The 19,841-nt window shown below is 36.1% G+C and overlaps 1 protein-coding gene across 1 annotated transcript; it reads left to right on the top strand.

Annotated features, from left to right (window-relative positions):
- Window positions 1–4,624: 4,624 nt before the first annotated feature.
- Window positions 4,625–6,286, top strand: GK2 (glycerol kinase 2). The gene has a single exon (XM_061191516.1). The coding sequence runs from the start codon at window positions 4,625–4,627 to the stop codon at window positions 6,284–6,286; it is 1,662 nt and encodes a 553-aa protein (XP_061047499.1).
- Window positions 6,287–19,841: the final 13,555 nt, after the last annotated feature.

The following is a 19,841-nucleotide window of genomic DNA, read 5'->3' as shown; positions in this document are numbered from 1 at the left end:
CAGAGAAAATGTGAGTAATAAACCACGGTGGCTCGCTTTAATTTTTCCCTTCTTTATTAGAACAAAGAGGGATAGTATGTTAGGTGATTTGTGGTCCAAGAAGAGGTCTTCCAGGCAATTGGAGGGCATGGCTCTCAACAGCTGGTCCAGCACATTGGGGAACAGCACGTAGAAAAATGCGTCAGCGTTTTGAAGATTACCAACTGTGATGATGCATTGGTTATGACACAATCTTAAAAAAGTTAAATTTCCTAGCCACAAACTATATAATTGAGTGCCCTTACCATCAGGGTGCACACTCTCAAATTCAAGACAAGGTATGTGCAAATTTGGTGAAATCAAGACTTTCAAAATTGATTCCCACTCATTAGAGACTGAAAAGAGTAGCAGCCTTCCTGAATGCCTCATATTTCTTGTTAAAAGCCAAACAAAGGGTTAAACCTGCAGCTGGCTTTCTAAGATTTACAAGGTTTATAAAAGCAGAAGAAAATTCCTACAATAAAAGTGCAAATACCTTAACAAAAATGATTCACAATTAATGGTTTTCTTGGGATGAACAACTATAAGTAGATTATGCCACCAAAGAATCTCTCAAATTTACATAAACTTGGCATTGACTCTTTTATTCCTTTCAACTATTCCTCCAAACAAACAAAAGAACCTGTATGAAATAGATCTCTATTAACTGTTTTGCAGCTTTTTTTTTTGCATTATATTTTCCCAATATTTTGTTATAAAAATTTGCAAACATAGAAAAATTGAAAGAACCAACACCATTTTATCTACCACACAGATTCTACAATTAATATTTTACTATACTAATTTTACCATATATCTTTTCATTTATCCGTCTTTTTATCTATTCATCAATCTACCTTATTATATTCGATTGTAAAATGAATAACCAATAGCCCATCCAGCAATCAAAATTAAAATTCACTTGACTTTATGATAATTAGTTAAAGTGAGAACCATATATAGTGGTGCTCATTAACTCATTCAATAAATATTTCTTGAGTTTTTGCTTAGGGTCAGGCACTGTTCTAAATGCTGAAGATGCAAGATTGAATAAAACAGCCAAAATACCTGCCCTAATTGAACTTATAATTTAGAGGGCTTGACAGGGGAAAAATAATAATTAAATGAATGGCTCTCTAAAACAAGATGCGCAAAGGAAGATATGCCAATATAGACAAGTAGTTGGGATTGTTCTTAACTTAGATGTTATAATAAGTGCAGGAAGAATGTTTCATGCATCGCTATATTATTGTCTAAAATAGAGCCTATATATAGCAACCTCTCAAAGCATATCTGTCAAATTACTGAATGAACAATTAAATTTTGAACTTTACAGTGTGGACATCATTTAAAAGATTTTATATTAAGAAGTAACTGCACTATAGAAGAGTGACCTTAAAGGTAAATAAGTAATAATAGAAAGTCAATTCATTTAACAACTCTAATTTTAGCAATCTTCTATTAAAAGACTTTTTGAAGAAATATCTGATTTGGGGAACTATTCTGAATAGTATGACTATCGTTAAAGGATTTGCATTTGTATGGAATATGACACAAATGAAATAATTTCCTTGTAAAGTATAATGTCTTCAAAAATAAGGTAGTACCAATGATTATTTCAGAGGTGCTTAAATTAAAATATAGGGAGGCTATTAGAGACTAACAATCAAAAGAGTTAATGTTTTTAATTTCTATAATGTAAAAATAGTAGAGTTAGTTTAAGCTTCTTAGTTTAAACAAACAAACAAAAAAAGCATTGCTAGTCAGTTTTGGTTAAATCCATCAATAGTTTGTAATTACTCTAAGAAAGTTAAATCGATCTGGTCAACTTTCCTTTCTAAACTAAATTGAGACACTTATTATCTGATTATTTAGTGGCTACAACTTACTCACAGTGGAACTAGTATGTAAACGAGTTTATAGACAGAACTGATGACTTTATGTATGTTACTTGTATTAAAAACAAAATGCTTAAAGTATCCCTAGGCTCAAAAACTAATATGATTGGGACATTTGTGTGTATATACTGGGGTGGCAGGGTAGAGGGAAAGTGGAAAACAAACTTTAGGTCAAATCTTTTTATTGAATAATCTGTACACAGAATGTTTACTACTGCCAAATACTTGGGAAGAAAAAAATTTTTTTAATTTTTTTTATCTGTTTAATGAGAATTAAAACATAGTATGGTAAACAGGCATACTGGTAAGTGTTGCCTCTAAATGTTTGCTTAGGAAAGCTCTGGTTGAATTTTAAAACTTAACAAAGATATCAGGAAAATCTGTACCATCTTCTGATGATTTCAGTCCCCTACTATTCAAATTAAATCTGGTTGCTAATTTTGTTTTTCTGACTTCCTTTAAAAAGTTTACTTAAAAGGAAAATATGATCCAGTTAAAATAGGAAAATAACAATATTGTTGATTTTTATGGTATTTTCTATCTTGTTCTGTTGGTTTCACTAAGGATAAATGAGCTGCATCCTTGAGCTAACTTAGAAGTATAGCCTATGGCCTAATGCAGAAAATTGCCATTCACTGATTGGACATTTCATGAATTAAAATTAATGAGTAGATAAATATTTATTCACCAACTTTACAATCAATCTGAAAATTTAAGCTTCTATTCAGTGGACTTTCACTCTTACAATGATGGAGTAACAGAGATTAGATTTATCTTCATTTATCATTTGAAACAATTAAAAAATGGACAAAATATATGAGACATTTCACATAAGTCAAAAATTACATCACAGCAGTTTATAAGATGCTGAATATCAGTCCATGAGGGACAGTGATCTCTAAGAGGCAAGAAACAAGTAGCATGAATACTATGACTTCCCTATCCTATTGCCTTGAGAGAGTATTGAGGCCACAGCACTAGGAAGGGAAACCCAGGTGGAGCCCAGTGGAAACCCCATAGTGAGGAGATAAAGCTGAGCATCCAGAGAGACAAAGGCAGCTAGACCGTGCAGAATATGGTACTGGAAAGAAAAGAGTTGTACAGGAAGAGAACTCTGGAGACTTTCAGAGTATCCCCTTTGAGTATTCAGTTCAGTATTGATCAGTGCATGTGTGTGAGGAAACTACATGAGACTGGGGAGAGATGCATATGAAAAGACTAATGACGACAGTACCCAGTATTTACCCACGACTGGGAACAGGGACTATTTCCACCAGCCATGAAAAGCTCATTTTTCATGGGCCTTGGGTAAAGTACACTGAAGGATCTCATCACAGGTAAAGGGAATAATTAGCCCCACATTAAACACTGTCCTGTTCCACCTAACAAATCTTAAAGGCAAGACCCAAAAGAATCAAATTGTTTCCATGTAACTTAACTGCATCCCAAGACAAAGCTCAAAGTCTTTAGGAACACAAAAATAACCAGCAAACCAACCAGGTAAAGTTTACAATGTTTGGCACCTAATCAAAAATTATCAAGCATGCAAAGAAGCAGAGAAATACAAGCCATAATGAGGAGAAAAATTAATCAGTCAAAATTGAACCAGAACTGACACAGATGCTAGAATTAGCAGAAGATGAAATTAAGTTATTTTAACTGTATCCCATGTGTTCAAAAAGCTAAGTTTATATTTTTAAAAATCCAGTTGAACTTCTAGGGATGAAAACTACAATATGTGAGGTGAAAAATACAATAGATGAATTAATAGATTAAACAATGGAGAAGAAAAGATTAGTAAACTTGAAGACATAGCAATAGAAACTATCTAAAATGAACCACAGAAAGAGAAGATAATTATAATAATGAGTAGAGCAGCAGTGAATGCCAATATATGGAATTGGAGTCCCTAAAGCAGAGAAGAGAGAGAAAATAAAACATATTTATAGAAATAATGGCCCAAAGTTTTCCAAATTTGATGAAATCCATAAACCCACAGACCCAAGTAGCTCAATGAGCCCCAAGCACAGAAAATAAGAAAACTACACCAGGTAATATCATCATAAAACTGACCAAAACCATTGATAAAGAGAAAAAAATCTTAAAGACAGTGAGAGAAAAACAGACATTTAAAAAATAAGTTTGACAGTGAAGTTCACACCTGAAACAACACAAGAGAGAAGACGGCGGAGCAACAGTTTCAAGGCACTGAAATTTAAGGAAAAAAAGGTTAATAAGAATTCTATATCCAGAGAAAATATCTTTAAATAGTAGATGAAATACTTTTCAGATGTTCAAAAGTTGTAAAAATTCATTTCCAACAGACCACACTACAAGAAATATTGGGGGAAATCTTACAGGCAGAAAGAACGCGATAACTGAAATGTGGATCCACACAACACAATGAAGAGCACAAGTAACAGTGATTATGTCGGTAAATATACGATTTTTTTTTTAAGCTTAAATCTCCTTAAAAGATAATTGAGTGGTTGGGGGTGGAGCGCGAGCCAAAAAAGGAGTGGGGTGAAAAGATGCAGCGCCGGTTAGAGGACAAAGCATGCCCCAGCGAGTTCAGGTTCAGCCTAGGCAGTTACTCAGCCTGCGCGTTATGATCCTGACGCTCCTGACGTTCTGCGTACCCCACCCCCACCAACACCTCCATCACCGGGGAAACGGCACCGGAGCAGCTGAGCCCACCTACTGGTTTCATGGCAGCTCCGAAGACGGCCGTTGTGGGGCCGTTGGTGGGGGCAGTGGTCCAGGGTACTGACTCCACTCATTTTATGGTTTTCAATTCAAAAACAGCGGAACTACTTAGTCACCATCACGTGGAATTAACCCAAGAGTTCCCAAAAGAAGGATGGGTAGAACAAGACCCTAAGGAAATTCTTCAGTCAGTTTATGAATGTATAGAGAAAACATGTGAGAAACTTCAAGAACTCAGTATTGATATATCCAACATAAAAGCTATTGGTGTCAGCAATCAGAGGGAAACCACTGTTATCTGGGACAAATTAACTGGAGAGCCGCTCTACAATGCTGTGGTGTGGCTTGATCTAAGAACCCAGTCTACTGTTGAGACTCTTAGCAAAAAAATTCCAGGAAATAATAACTTCGTCAAGTCCAAGACAGGCCTTCCACTTAGCACTTACTTCAGTGCAGTAAAACTTCGTTGGATTCTGGACAATGTGAGAAAAGTTCAAAAGGCTGTTGAAGAAGGTAGAGCTCTTTTTGGTACCATTGATTCATGGCTTATCTGGAGTCTGACAGGAGGAGTTAATGGAGGTATCCATTGTACAGATGTAACAAATGCAAGTAGGACAATGCTCTTCAACATCCATTCTTTACAATGGGATAAAAAGCTGTGTAACTTTTTTGAAATTCCAATGGACATTCTTCCAAAGGTCTGGAGTTCTTCTGAGATCTATGGCCGAATGAAAACTGGGGCCTTGGAAGGTGTGCCAATATCTGGATGTTTGGGGGACCAGTCTGCTGCATTAGTAGGACAAATGTGCTTCCAGGAAGGACAAGCCAAAAACACGTATGGAACAGGCTGTTTCTTACTATGTAATACAGGTCATAAGTGTGTATTTTCTGGACATGGCCTCCTGACCACAGTGGCTTACAAGCTAGGCAAAGACAAGCCAGTATGTTATGCATTGGAAGGTTCTGTTGCTATAGCCGGTGCTGTTATTCGCTGGCTGAGAGACAATCTTGGAATTATAAAGACCTCAGAAGAAAGTGAAAAACTTGCTAAAGAAGTAGGTTCTTCTTATGGCTGCTACTTCATCCCAGCCTTTTCAGGGTTATACGCACCTTATTGGGAGCCCACTGCAAGAGGGATAATCTGCGGTCTCACTCAGTTCACCAATAAAAGTCATATTGCTTTTGCTGCATTAGAAGCTATTTGTTTCCAAACCCGAGAGATTTTGGATGCCATGAACCATGACTGTGGAATTCCACTCACTCATTTGCAGGTGGATGGAGGAATGACCAACAACAAAGTTCTTATGCAACTGCAAGCAGACATTCTGCATATTCCAGTAATAAAAGCCTCCATGCCTGAAACAACTGCCCTGGGAGCTGCCATGGCAGCAGGAGCTGCAGAAGGGGTAGACGTTTGGAGTCTTAAACCCGAGGATTTGTCAATGGTCATGATGGAACGGTTTGAACCACAGATAAAAGCCACAGAAAGTGAAATTCGTTATTCTACATGGAAGAAAGCTGTGATGAAGTCAATGGGTTGGGTTACAACTCAGCCTCCTGAAAGTAGTGAACCTACTACGTTCTCTAGTCTGCCCTTGGGTTTTTTTATAGTGACTAGCATGATAATGTTAATTGGAGCAAGATACATCTCAGGTGTACCATAATAATATCAAACATGGATTCTCAAGATGTGAGCTTTTCACAGAATGAAAAAAATCCAGCAATTCTGTCTCTTAATGTAATGATGCTATAACAGACTGACTTTATTTATAAACCACTTGCTGCATGGCTTATGAGAACCCTACAAGTAGACCTATGGCTAGAAATAAATAAATTACAGCAGAAAACACTGCAGAAACATTTGGTGTGTTTTTTAACATCAGCAGTTTAAGGTCATGCCAACCACTGGGAGTCAACCCCCTCCACTGTCATGAAATCCTGCTCCACTCCCTCTAAAATATAGAATATTCAGATTCTGTCTATGGAATTTTTCATCAAACATTTTCTAACACTTATGGACCAGGATTTGGTTCTCTGTGTTACACGCACTTGATTAAGAGGTGTAACTAACCTGCTAAAACTGAGGGACATCTTATTGTAGTTGTTGTTTTGAATGGATCCCAAAGTCCTCTTTTGCACATATTAGGGAGACCGCAATACCTTCACTGAATGTTTAATGGAAACATAAGTTTTTATAATAGAAATTTAGTATTCTCATAGCTATTTTCCTAGAAGATAGTCATCAAAATTCTTCAGACATTTTACATGTCCTCACTAATTACACTAATTTTCTGTGTAAATCCTATAGGAAGAAGGACATGTTTTCCTTTGTTTTTTCTTTTCATATTTCTATTTTATGTAGTTTACTTGGTATGTGTAACATATATGCTTATATACTTCATATAGAGAGACCATCGATGAAGCTTAGAAGAAGGGTAGTCTTAAGTGGACCAGTACTTACATAAATATTTTAGGGTAAACATTTATATATATATATATATATATAGAGAGAGAGAGAGAGCAATGAGCATGCATACTATTTATCAGGAGAAACTTTTTTTTAAAGAGGTGGTATTTAAAATTTAAATGTTTTATATTGATACAAAACAAAGTGTATTATGATGTTAACTGTATTTTATACCTTACTTTTTAATTTAATTGCCTTAGCTGGGTATATGCTGGAAGAAAAAGGAAAAAAAACTGTGGAATACTACAGTAAGCATTATTTTCAAGCAGAAAAAAAAGAACTGATTGCTCAAATGAAACTAATTATATAGTATGTAGTTTAAGCATATGCAGAAGAAAACAAAAATAGCAAGAAAGTTGGAAGTAGGTAAATGGAAGTGTAATAAATACTGTAAGATCCATATACTATATGGGAAGTGGTATAATATCATTTGAAGTTACACTGTTAATTAAGTACTCTAAATCCTAAAATAACAAAACAAAAAGTTAGAATTAATAAGCAAATTTAGTACATAAGCCAGAACTATAAAAATATTCATTTGATCCAAAACAAGACAGAAAATAGATGAAAAAGGAAAAAAAGAATAGATAAGAAAATAGAAAACAATAGTAGGAAAATACATTTAAACCTAACCATGCCAATAAGCACATTAAATATAAATGGTCTAAATACCTCAATTAAAAAGCAAGATCGTCATATTAGATAAAAAAGAAAGACTCAAATATATACTGCCTCCAAGAAACATATTTCAGAAAAAGAGAAAAAACTAGTCAAAAAAAAAAAGGATTTTAAAAAGATATACCATACTTGGGCTTCCCTGGTGGCGCAGTGGTTGAGAATCTGCCTGCCAATGCAGGGGATACGGGTTCGAGCCCTGGTCTGGGAAGATCCCACATGCCACAGAGCAACTGGGCCCGTGAGCCACAATTACTGAGCCTGCGCGTCTGGAGCCTGTGCTCCGCAACAAGAGAGGCCGCGATAGTGAGAGGCCCGCGCACCGCGATGAAGAGTGGCCCCCACTTGCCGTAACTAGAGAAAGCCCTCACACAGAAACGAAGACCCAACACAGCCATAAATAAATAAATAAATAAATGTTAAAAAAAAAAAAAAAAAGATATACCATACTCATATTAATGGAAAGAAAGCTGAAGTGGCTATATTAATATCAGAAGGTAAATTTCAAAGCAAAGAATATTACCAGTGATGCACAAGGTCATTTTGCAATGATAAAAGGGTCAATTCATTAAAGAGATATAACAATCCTAAACATATATATACTTAATAACAGAGCTTCAAAATACATAAAGCAAAATCTGATAGAACTGAAAGAAGGAGGTAAATCTACAATTATAGTAAGAGATTTCAATATCTCTTCCTCAACACTTGATAGAACAAGTAGACAAATTAATGATATAGATTTGAACAATACTATCAAATAACTTAATTGACATTCATATAACATTCCACCCAACAGTAGGAGAATACATACTCTTTTCAAGTGCATATAAAATATTTACCAGGACAGACCTCATTTAGGCTATCAACCAAGCCTCAATAAATTTAAAAGGATTTCATATAAGGTATGCCATCTGAGTACACTGGAATTATAAATCAATAAAAGGTTTTTGGAAATCTCCAAATATTTGGAAACTAAATTTAAAACTTTTAAATAATCCATGAGTTGAAGAGATAAAGAAGGAAAATAGAAAATATTTGGAACATAATGAAAATGAAAACACAACATATCAAAATTTATGAGATATTACTAAAGCAGCACTTAGAAATTTCTAGGACTAAAGGCCTATGTTAGAAGAGAGACAAGGTTTCAAATCAGTGACCTCAGCTTCAATCTTAAGAAACTGGAAATAGGATAACAAATTAAATGCAAAGTAATAGAAGAAAAGAAAAAATAAAGAGGATTGCAATAATCAATGGTATAGAAAATAGAAAAACAATAGCAAAAATCAATATAACCAAAATTTGTTCTTTTAGAATATCAATAAATTGATAACCTTTAAGCCTAGACTGGACTAATAAAAAAAGATGACAAAAATTATCAACATCAGGAATGAGAGTGATATCACTATAGATTCTAAGAATATTAAAATGATAATACAGGAATATTATGAAAACTTTATCTCAGTAAATTGACAACTCAGGTGAAATGAACAAATTTCTTTGAAAACAAAAGCTACCAAACTCAAGGAAAAAACAGATAACTTGAATAGCCCTATATCTATTAAATAGATTGAATTCCTAGTTTAAAACCTCCTCACAGAGAAAACTCCAAGCCCAAATGGGAGTTATTTCTTCAATGATAAAGAAATAATACCCATTCTACACAAACTCTTCCAGAAAACTGAAAAGGAAGAAACACTTCCAAACTCATTCTATGAGGCCAAGGTTACAGCATTAATCTGATTCCAACACCAGACAAAGGCATTACAAAAAATAAAACAAAACAAAAAAACTGCAAATCAATATCCTTTATAAACACTGATGCAAAAATTCTAAACAAAGTTTTAGCAAAATTAATCTAACAATGCATAAAAAGGATAAGACATCATGACCAACTGGGGGGAAGCTAGGATAATGAATCAGTGTAACCAGAAAACTCAATCAATATACTTCACCATATTAACAACCAAGAAAGAAAAACTGCATGAGATATAACTACACACTGACTAGAGTGCCTAAAATTAAAAAGAAAACCATATCAAGTTTGGTAAAGATGTAGAGGAACTGAATCTCCCATATGATTCTATTGAAAATGTAAAATGATTACAAACATTTTAGAAAACAGTTTAATGGTTTCTCAAAAAACTAAATATACATCTATCACATTATCCTAGATATTTACCCAAGAGAAATGAAAACATATGTCTATACAAAGATTTTTCCATAGCACTTTACTTGTTATAGCCAAAAACTGGACATAACTCAAATGTCCACCAGCAGGTGAATGGATAAACAAACCATGGTATATCCATAAAATGAAAAGCTATCCAGCAACTACTGATACACACTACAACATAGATGAATTTCAAAATAATTAAGCTGAGTGGAATAAGCCAGATAAAAAAGAGTAGTATATATGTAGTGTTTGATTCTATTCATATACAGTTGTAGGAAATGCAAACTATTACATAATGGCAAAAAGCATATCAGTGGCTGCCTGGGAACTGGGGGGTGGGGACAGGCGGGGGGATGGGAATGAGGAGTGGGCAGCAGGGGGTAGGAGGCATGATTACAAAGGGGCACAAAGAAAAACTGGGAGGAATGAATATGCTCATTATATTAATTATGGTGATGTGTCAAGGGTGAATATTTATGTCAAAATTAATCAAACTGAACACTTTAAATATGTGCAGTTTATTATATGTCAATTATACCTCAATAAAACTGTTTTTAAAAAGAGAAAAAGCTTACCTCAAACTCTGAAGGAATATAACCAAAGTTTGCTCAAGTAGGTTAATTCTTTGCTCTTCTCCATTAAGCATACTGATATATCCTCTGCTTCTACAGTTTGCTAGCATGGGGTGTGCCAGTCCCTATCTCTAGAAGGTCTATGAGCTTTATTTGAAGTCATTTGTGTGATTAGGCTGGCAAAATACATGATAATGTCTAGTATCATTGAAAACAAATATTTCCCATTTCATTTATCTGTTCATAATTCTCAGTCTGGGACCCACTGCAACTGGCTTTTTGAAGAGTCACAAACAAAGATGTCATAAGAAAATCAGACTAAAAGTCCTCAAACTCAGTATCTCATTCTTTCTCGCTTCTTCAATATTATACTCCTGTGATTATATCTTTTCCTTTTTACATCTTTGCCTTTATAAGTCTCACTTTCATAATTTAACTTACATTATATTGGTAAATTACAGTCCTTTGCCCCAAGGCTATAAAGGAGCTTCTGTATATTCTATTATTAAATTAGCTGTTAATAATTTCTCTATATTGCCACTAAGCAGAACTACACAGTTAAATTATGACGATGGCCTCTCATCACATGCACGTTATAAAACAGCAGTCATCATTTAATGTCAGGCATACGTGTGAGTGAGAGAGCATGAGCTCAAACACTAACCAGGAGAATGAAAAGCATCTAATTCTGATACTGTTTTCCAAAGATACAGTTTGTGAATTAAAACAAGTCGCGGCTGAGAAGGGTCAGTAAGGAGGAAGAGAGAGAAGAAACAAAGAAGGCCATGAAGGGAAAGGGATGTTAAAGGTATCCAAAGAGAAACAAGCTGTACTATTAAATCTAATTAGAGACACCCTATATGGTATCCATGTAGAAGCAGCTTTAGGAGTGGCAGCCATAGACATCAGACTTAGAGGGATAAGCATCTTCCCCTGCTCACCTGGTAGAGAATCCTAAATTATTATCTGTTTGTGCCTGACTTCTGGTGCTTATATTATTATTTTGATATTCATACTCATAAGCTCACAGGGAAGCTATTGATTCACTCACCAGCAAGCCCTTTTCCCAATACATCAGTATAAACGTTACATTAAACAATCCGCGTTAGGTGGAACATTATAAACCTACTCTATGACTGTTAGATATGGAAAATTTGTTTCCATGCTGTTTTCTTTTTAATCAGAACAAATAAGATCCCCTAGAGTAATCTTCCAGCAAAGTCTAGAGTAAATACAGTACCATCTCAGACAGTCACCTACTTTAGCCTCCCACGGAAATGACAGCGCCATAGTCCATTCTGATTGTTTCAATCAAAACAAAATGAATAAACTTAATATTTAAATATTCCCCCATAGTTTCCATCAACAACCTTTATGGCCAGATTTATTTGAGCGTTGGAGAAATTTCATGTGATCCTTGTCCTCTATGTGTTTAGCATACATTACAGTTCATTATCATATCAGCCCTCAACAAACTGATTTATTTTACAAAAAGAAAAGAAGGTCTTGACCTTTGGTGGGAAAAAAGTAGAGGGTGATAAGACTGTTAATAATCTTATATTCAACTAACTACGAAATTCAGTTCATTGTAAATAATCCACAAATCTTTCTCCTATTCAGTTATTAAAGGATGTTTTTCAAGTGTCATAGGAAATCCAAGCTTGAAAAACATTTGCAAACCCAAAGCAGTGAGGAGACATTATATGTCTATACTAGGAGCTTCAAAAGAGAGCTAGGCAAAAACCAAGATAAAAATGTTCTAATGATTGCAAATGAGGATAACTCTGATCTGTCTAGCTTTTACTCTAAACTGAAGTAGGCAACCTGCTTAACTGCATGTCCCTGTTTCCACCTTTGTATGACTTAGCAAAGTGACCAGAGCAGGGGATGAGTAGACACCTTGCAGCAGGAAGCTTTGATTAGGATCTCTCTCTCTCTCTCTCTCTCTCTCTCTCTCTCATTGTAAGATAAGGTTTGTCTGGCCTGAAGTATATCTTACCGAATAAACTGACCACTTCTTCTCAGCTCTTTTTTAAATAGGCCACAGATATCTACCATTAGCTCAGCGTCACAGTTGAGAACAGTGAGGCAAAGAACAAGAAAATCACCTTCCCAATCTAAAAAGGGTATAGCTTTAGAACTGAGGAGATGATTCATCAGGAGAATATGATTACTTGCCTAGAATTTAGTATTTTCAAAAACAATTTTCTCAATGAAAACTCCAAGACTACTTTCAGGATGTAAGCAGAGCCTGCAGGTGGATGGGGCTTGAGAAAGCTTCTAGCTCAACATCTTTTAATACAAAAGAAGTGAAAAGTTTAAATAACTTACTAGATGTCATTACAAATATGCTGGGAGTAAGATTAAAATCTAAGTTTTTATATTATAATGTTCCTTTAGCTTCACCCAGCTGGTAGGGCTTTTCTTGGGCTTTGTCTACCTCAAACAGCTGTGTTATGACTTTTTACAAGATGAAAGAAAAGGTAATAATAACTTATGAATTTCTTATAAAAGATAGAGTTATGTCTTGCTCAACAAATAATTTGGTGCATACTTACATACTCATATACACATACAATGTTTATGGCCACTTAAGCGAGGCACATTCTGGAAGATTCTGAACTATAATAAAATCATTTTCTATTCTCCAGTGATTTTCTATTCCTGAAAAAAATGTTTACAGACTCTTTGGGGAGCCAGTTCCTTAGTCATTAAACATGCCAGAAAATTGGGAGAGCACTGGTAGAGGTACCATTCCTTTCTAGATACAAAGCTTGCTACTCATCTCCAAAGAACTGATATACTTTCAGACTTACCTAGTTCATCCCTTCATTTCAGGGAGAGATGCAAGTTTCTTCTTCTTCCACCTCCTCTTCCTTCTTCGCCCTCCTCTTTGTCTTTTTCTTTTTCCTGAAACAAATCCATTGAGTCATATCATATGGTATTTACTACTCATATTCACAAACATCAAAAGGACGGCAATCTGTTTAATATCCTGCAGATGAACATGCGCTAAAAATTGGCACTGGCAATCAGGCACACACTGCCCACTGGGCACCAAGCAGCAATGTGCTAAAGATCTGGCCTGTTGTTCCATAGAGAAGAATGACTTTCATTACAATTGTATCAAAAACAAATTATGTACCAAATGTTTGTCTAGATGAGTACTTGGAAGATCATTTATCTTTCATTCATCCCCTCACAGCTTCTACACTTCAGCTCTATTGCTGTCAATGCATTCTTTGCCTGTTTATATGTATGTTCCTCTCCTATTTGTTTCTATAAGTTCACCTTCTCATACAAGCTCCAGTGTATATTATGAGAATCATACAATGCCTACAAATAAAAATAACATTAACAAAAAGGGTATAAATCTTTACAAAACAGTTTCTATAGCATCTCCTCATGTCTCATTTTGTCATGTCATTGGAGAATGGAAACATTTACTTTGCGTTTTCCAGATGTTAGAGACTGCAAAAGAAGATAACCTAAGAGAGATGAAACTTTAAATTTAAAATAGGTCCCTAATGAATTTTAGCTAGAAATTGGGAATCTTATACCTCAGGCCCCTTATGTTAAATATTTAGAAACTGGGGTCCAGAAGTGGTGATGGTCCAAGGTGTTAGGGCTGTTTTGTGCCTGGAAGTGCTGGGATTAGAACCTAGCCGAACTTTCTTCTTCTATACGTATACCAAATTTTCTTCGAAGATTTCAATTTTAAAAATAAAAACTGCTGGTTTTCTCTAAGATCAGATTTAGAAATACTTAGAAATGCAGTGGTAATTGCATAGCATTTTCCTCTCAACATTCAGAACTGTTTTAAGTACCAGGGAACCACTTTAGGGGAACTGACTTTAAAAGTCTCTTCTCTCTGTTTCTTCCCTTTTGTTCACACTCTTTTAGTTCAGGCATCACAATTAATGGTACCAGATATACTACAGTAACCTAACTTTTCCTGTCCCATCTCTCAAATGTAACCTCTACACTTCCACCATGGTTCTCCCTCCCTTCCTGTTCCCTTCCCACCTCTGTCTCTGATTTTACATAATTTATTGTTTCTTTTCCAGCATCCCAGACCTGTTGGAAATCCCCCCACACCAACCCCCAAAGGGAGCCCCCTGGCCCTCTTACCTCTGGGCAGAGCCTTCTAGGTCTCCCAGCTGCAGGAGCTGTTCAGAGGCACAGAGGGGGAAGTGGAGCAGATCTCCAGCTATTCGTTCTCTCAGAGCCCCTCTGATTGTTCTTATGAACATTCTTTGAGCTTCTTCTTCCTCTAGTCGTTGTGTTAATGCAAGTTCCTGTGCCCGATGCACAGTGAGGCCAAACAAACTGAAACGTCGAGTTTGGAGTAGAGAAAGGTTTATTGCAAGGCCATGCAAGGAGACGAGGTGGCTCATACCCTCAAAAGCCCCGAGCTCCCTGAAGGGTTTCAGCAAAGCGCTTTTAAATGCCAGGTTGGGGGCGGGGGCGGGGTGGTCGCAGGGTGTGATCAGCTTGTGCCCAATTCTCTGACTGGCTGATGGTGATGTAGCAGGGTGGTGACACAGGGGTTAACATTATCTGTCCCTTAGGCTCCAGGAGGCTTGGGGCTATGTGCTCCTGGTTGTCAAGCAGTTAACATCTTCCATTTGTTGGAGGGGGGGGCGGTTTACATCTGCAAAACGACTCAGGAAATGTGCATCAAATACTATTAGCTAGGTACTTCAGAGAGGAGCTAAAGCAGAGGATATGGGGGAAGGCCTGTCCTGGGAAGGCCCCATGTGGTCCTGCTTGCTTACAGTTGCTCAACATCAGAGAAGGTTTACCGGCTCTGACCTTTCGATCTTGCTACACAGGTTCTTAATAACGGTGAATCTGGACCGTGGAGGCAACAATTCGAGCCTCCAGGATGCTGGTGTCTTCAAGTTCTGCCGCGACCTTGTTCTCCAGCTCTTCATGCCTGATTTTCTGCTATGCATGCCTTTTCGCATCTCCAAAGATCAGAGTCTATTCGACATGTCAACGCTCTCATTTCAGAGTTGCTCTGGGGTCGGGGAAAGGGGTGGAAGGAGGAGAGTCATCTTCCCGCTGGCTGTGTGACCGACCGGACTCTGGGCCAGTGCCTGAGACGGACTAGGACTCAGAGCCTGCAACTCGGTGCCCTACGGTGGCCAGCAGGGGCCACGTGGCCTCTCTTCGCTACGTCTGTGCTTGGAGGCGCCGCCCTGTGGGCGTGGGATCCACATAGCCACACTTCTCTTGAAGACAGAAATCTGTTCATTTTAGCTTACCGCTTGAAATGTGCTAATTGTAACCATTTCACAGGTAAGCTAAGCAGCCTGGCATTTAACATCCGAATACCTATATTCTGTCTTCCACCTGTTCTTCTAGGTGCACTTCACCTGTGATCTTTTCACTTACCATGTCTCTTCCTGGAAGCTGTCATATTAAAGAGAATCTCTGCACTTTTTCTAGGCAGACAAAATTAGAGATGTAAAATAAGACTTCGTTTATGGTGTTTTCCCTTTCACAGGATGAATATCATTCTTTCATCTTAAAAAGCAGATGTTATCCTCATTATTTAGGGGTGAAAAATGGATTCTTGGTGAGATTTAAAGGTCTGAGAATGATCATTAACCTCTTAGAAATCAGTTATTGCATTATAACTTTTCAAAAATCTTCTAAATAACTAGTTACTTCCATTTTTAATAGTACTCATTCTGTGTATTGCTTTTTATTAATTCATTTAAGTTAACCCTACTGCATTATTCTAAAAATAACTCTACCCCAGTCAAATTTATCAAATTTCCTTATTTTATTTATTTTTTATCTTTTAAAAAAATTTTTATTGGAGGATAGTTGATTTGCAATATTGTGTTAGTTTCAGGTGTACAGCAAAGTGAATCAGTTAAACAATACATATATCCACTCTTTTTTAGATTCTTTTCCCACATAGGTCATTACAGAGTATGGAGTAGAGTTCCCTGTGCTATACAGTAGGTCCTTGTTAGTTATCTATTTTAAATCTAGTAGTGTGTATATGTCAATCCTAATCTCCCAATTTATCCCTCCCTCCCGAATTTCCTTATTTTAAAAAAAAGTCCTTATATCCAGTCCACAATGCCCACCATTTATTACAAAATCAAGATTTCATTATCCTTTGTCTTTTTCTTTCCTGATTAGTTTGATGCTTAGTTTAGTATACAGTAGTTAATTCATATGTGAGTTTTCTAATCCTTAGTTTCTCATTGATCATGAAGAAGTTTATGAATAAAGTGGGATTATCCTCATAGCAATAATCTCTCATAAAAATCAGAATGCCCATCTTAGTTTGGTCATATAACTCAGCTTATCAATGAATCAATCTATAATATTTATTAAGTTCCCCCTCTGCTAGGTACCATGGGAAATATAAAAGTGGAAATTACATGATACCTGCCTTCCAAGACTCTATAATCTAGTAGTGGCAATAATTATATACAGAAATGGCCATGAAGTAAGGCAGTATTTGAAAAGTACTCTTTAGGGAAGGAATGAATGAATGAATGTGCAAATGAATGGATTGCATATGCAGTAGGTGATACGGGAGGGAAAGGACACTCGTATCTGGAATTAGAAGGAAAATATAATGGCAGAACCAGCCTTCTAAGATATGAACCAGACTTCTAAGATGGATAGGATATCAATAGGTAAGGATGGAGAGATGAAAATAAATTTACTTGTGGGAAATAATACGAGCAATAGCATCAGAGACAAGTTCCACAGTTTTTAAGCTTATCAGTTTAAACAGAGGAAGATACTGTCGGAAAGCAGGATAATAAAAGTTGGAGCCAGATTTTGAAGAACCTTGAATATCAAGCTAAGAACATAGGTCTTTTTTTTTTTTTTTTTTTTTCCTGTAGGGACTAGAGCTCCACAAAATGTTTATGTTGAGGTAAGTAACATGATAAAAATCTCATGTCTGTCCCTCCTTGACTGCTAGCTTTCATTATTGAGAGAATGCATGGAGTAGCAGTAGGGCATGGACTACTGGGTTTCGATCTGGGCTCTACCGCTTACTGTGTGACCTTTGCCAAGTTACTTAACCTTTCTGTGCTTCAGTTTCTTCAAGTCTAAAATGAAGATGAAGATGAGGATGGTGATGATGATAATGATAATGATAGTTTTACGGAATAAATGAATTGTTTGAGGAGCAAACGAGTTAATGTATGTAAAGAGCTTAGATCAATTCCTGTAGTGAGTAAGCCCCACGTAAGAGTTTGCTATTAGTACTGTCAGTATAACTATTGCCAAATATGATATAAAGACAGAAGAGTTGGGTGATTCTTTGGTTTCTAGATCTTTAAAATTGAATTTCAAAGCAGTTCCTAAAAAAAGGAAATACTAATCATAGACCCAGTACAGGCTTAATTATGTGTATTATAAGCACAGGCTTAAAAACGAAGGCATTATTTGGCAACCGAGATGTCCTTTGTGTGATTAAGAGGATGTGAAAAGTATAACTAAAGAGTGGAAAGAGAAGTTATGTAATCAAGATTTCTAGACTATGAAAATACATTTTTAAAAAATTCTTACATTAGACTTGGCAGTGATTTCTTGTATATAACACCAAAAGCATAGGCAAAAAAAGAAAAAATAAATTAATTGGGACTTATCAAAATTAAAAACTTCTTTGTATCAAAGGGCACTATCAAGAGAATAAAAAGACAACACATAGAATGAAAGAAAATATTTTCAAATAATATATCTGATAAGGGATTAATATCCAGAATATATAAAGAAATGCTACCATTCAATAAAAACATAAGCAAAAAAAACCCCAACCCATGTAAAAATTGGGCTTAATAGACAATTCTCCAAGGAAGATATACAAATGGTCAATGAGCACATGAAAAGATGCTCAACATGGTTAGTCATCAGGAAAATGAAAATGAAAACCACAAAAAGATACCATTTCACACCCATTAGGATGGCTATTATCAAAAAAAAAAAGTATTGGCAAGGATGTAGAGAAATTGGGACTTTTGTGCACTGCTGGTTGGAAGGTAAAATGGTGCAGACATTAATAAATGGTGGAAGACAGTATGATGGTTCCTCAAAAAATTAAACATAGAATTACCATATGATCCAGCAATGCCACTTCTAGGCATATACCCAAAAGAATTGAAAGCAGAGACTCGAACAGACATGTGTATACCAATGTTCATAGCAGCATATTCACAGCAGCCAAAAAGTGGAAGCAACCCAAATGTACACTGACAGATGAATGGATAAACAAAATGCATTATGTACATATAGTGGAATATCATTCAGCCTTAAAAAGGGATGGAAATTCTGATACACACTGCAGCATAGGTGAACCTTGAAAACATTATGCTAAGTAAAAGAAGTTAGACACAAAAGTAAAAATGTTGTATGGTTCTACTTATATGGGAATAATTTGAGAGTCAAAATTTATAGAGACAGAAAGCAGAAAATAGTGGTTACTAAGGGCAGGGGAAAGGGAGTAATGAAGAGTTTGTGTTTCATGGGTACTGAGTTTCAGTTCAGGATGAAGAAAAAGTTCTGGAGGTGTACAGTAGCGACAGTTGTACACAATGTGAATGTACTTAATGCCACTGAATTGTATACTTAAAAACAGTTAAAATGGAAAATTTAATATTATGTATACTTTACCACAATAAAAAAAATCTTTGCTTTTCTGTGGTTATCAACTGCCCAGAGCTGATTTAAGTAACTTCCAATACCACACCCTGGATCACACTTCTTATGTAACATAAAACTTACAAATGATCGTTATGGTGACAATTTCTAAATAGATTATTTGCCCTTCTCCAAATCCATATATCCCCTCTGGTTATTGCTGTTTTTATTAAAATGTCCTATTCCCAAAATAACAAGATTCAGAGGCATTTTATTTTCAATAGGCAATTGAGAAAAATACTTCCCTAGAAACACGGTAACGTTTGCTGCCATGAAAACTTTTTTTTCCTTGTTTTTAGCATTTATTTGTCCACATTCTCCTAGGTTCGATTTGCCAAACACTTTTTTTAATTGAAGTATAGTTGATTTACAATGCTGTGTTAGTTTCTGGTGTGCAGCAAAGTGATTCAGTTATGTGTGTGTGTGTGTATGAAGACATATGTATAATTTTTTTCAGATTCTTTTCCATTATAGTTTATTACTAGATATTGAATAAAGTTCCCTGTGCTATAGAGCAGGGGTCCCCACCCCCGTCCACCGCCTGTTAGGACCCTGGCCGCACAGCAGGAGGTGAGCGGCGGATGAGAGAGCAGAGTTTCATCTGCCACCCTCCCCATTCCTCGCATTACCGCCTGAACCCATCC

The sequence above is a fragment of the Eubalaena glacialis genome, chromosome 5 (assembly GCF_028564815.1).
Source record: "Eubalaena glacialis isolate mEubGla1 chromosome 5, mEubGla1.1.hap2.+ XY, whole genome shotgun sequence".
Classification (NCBI taxonomy): domain Eukaryota; kingdom Metazoa; phylum Chordata; class Mammalia; order Artiodactyla; family Balaenidae; genus Eubalaena; species Eubalaena glacialis.
Note: the sequence above shows the minus strand (reverse complement) of the source record. Positions and strands in the feature narration are given on the sequence as shown.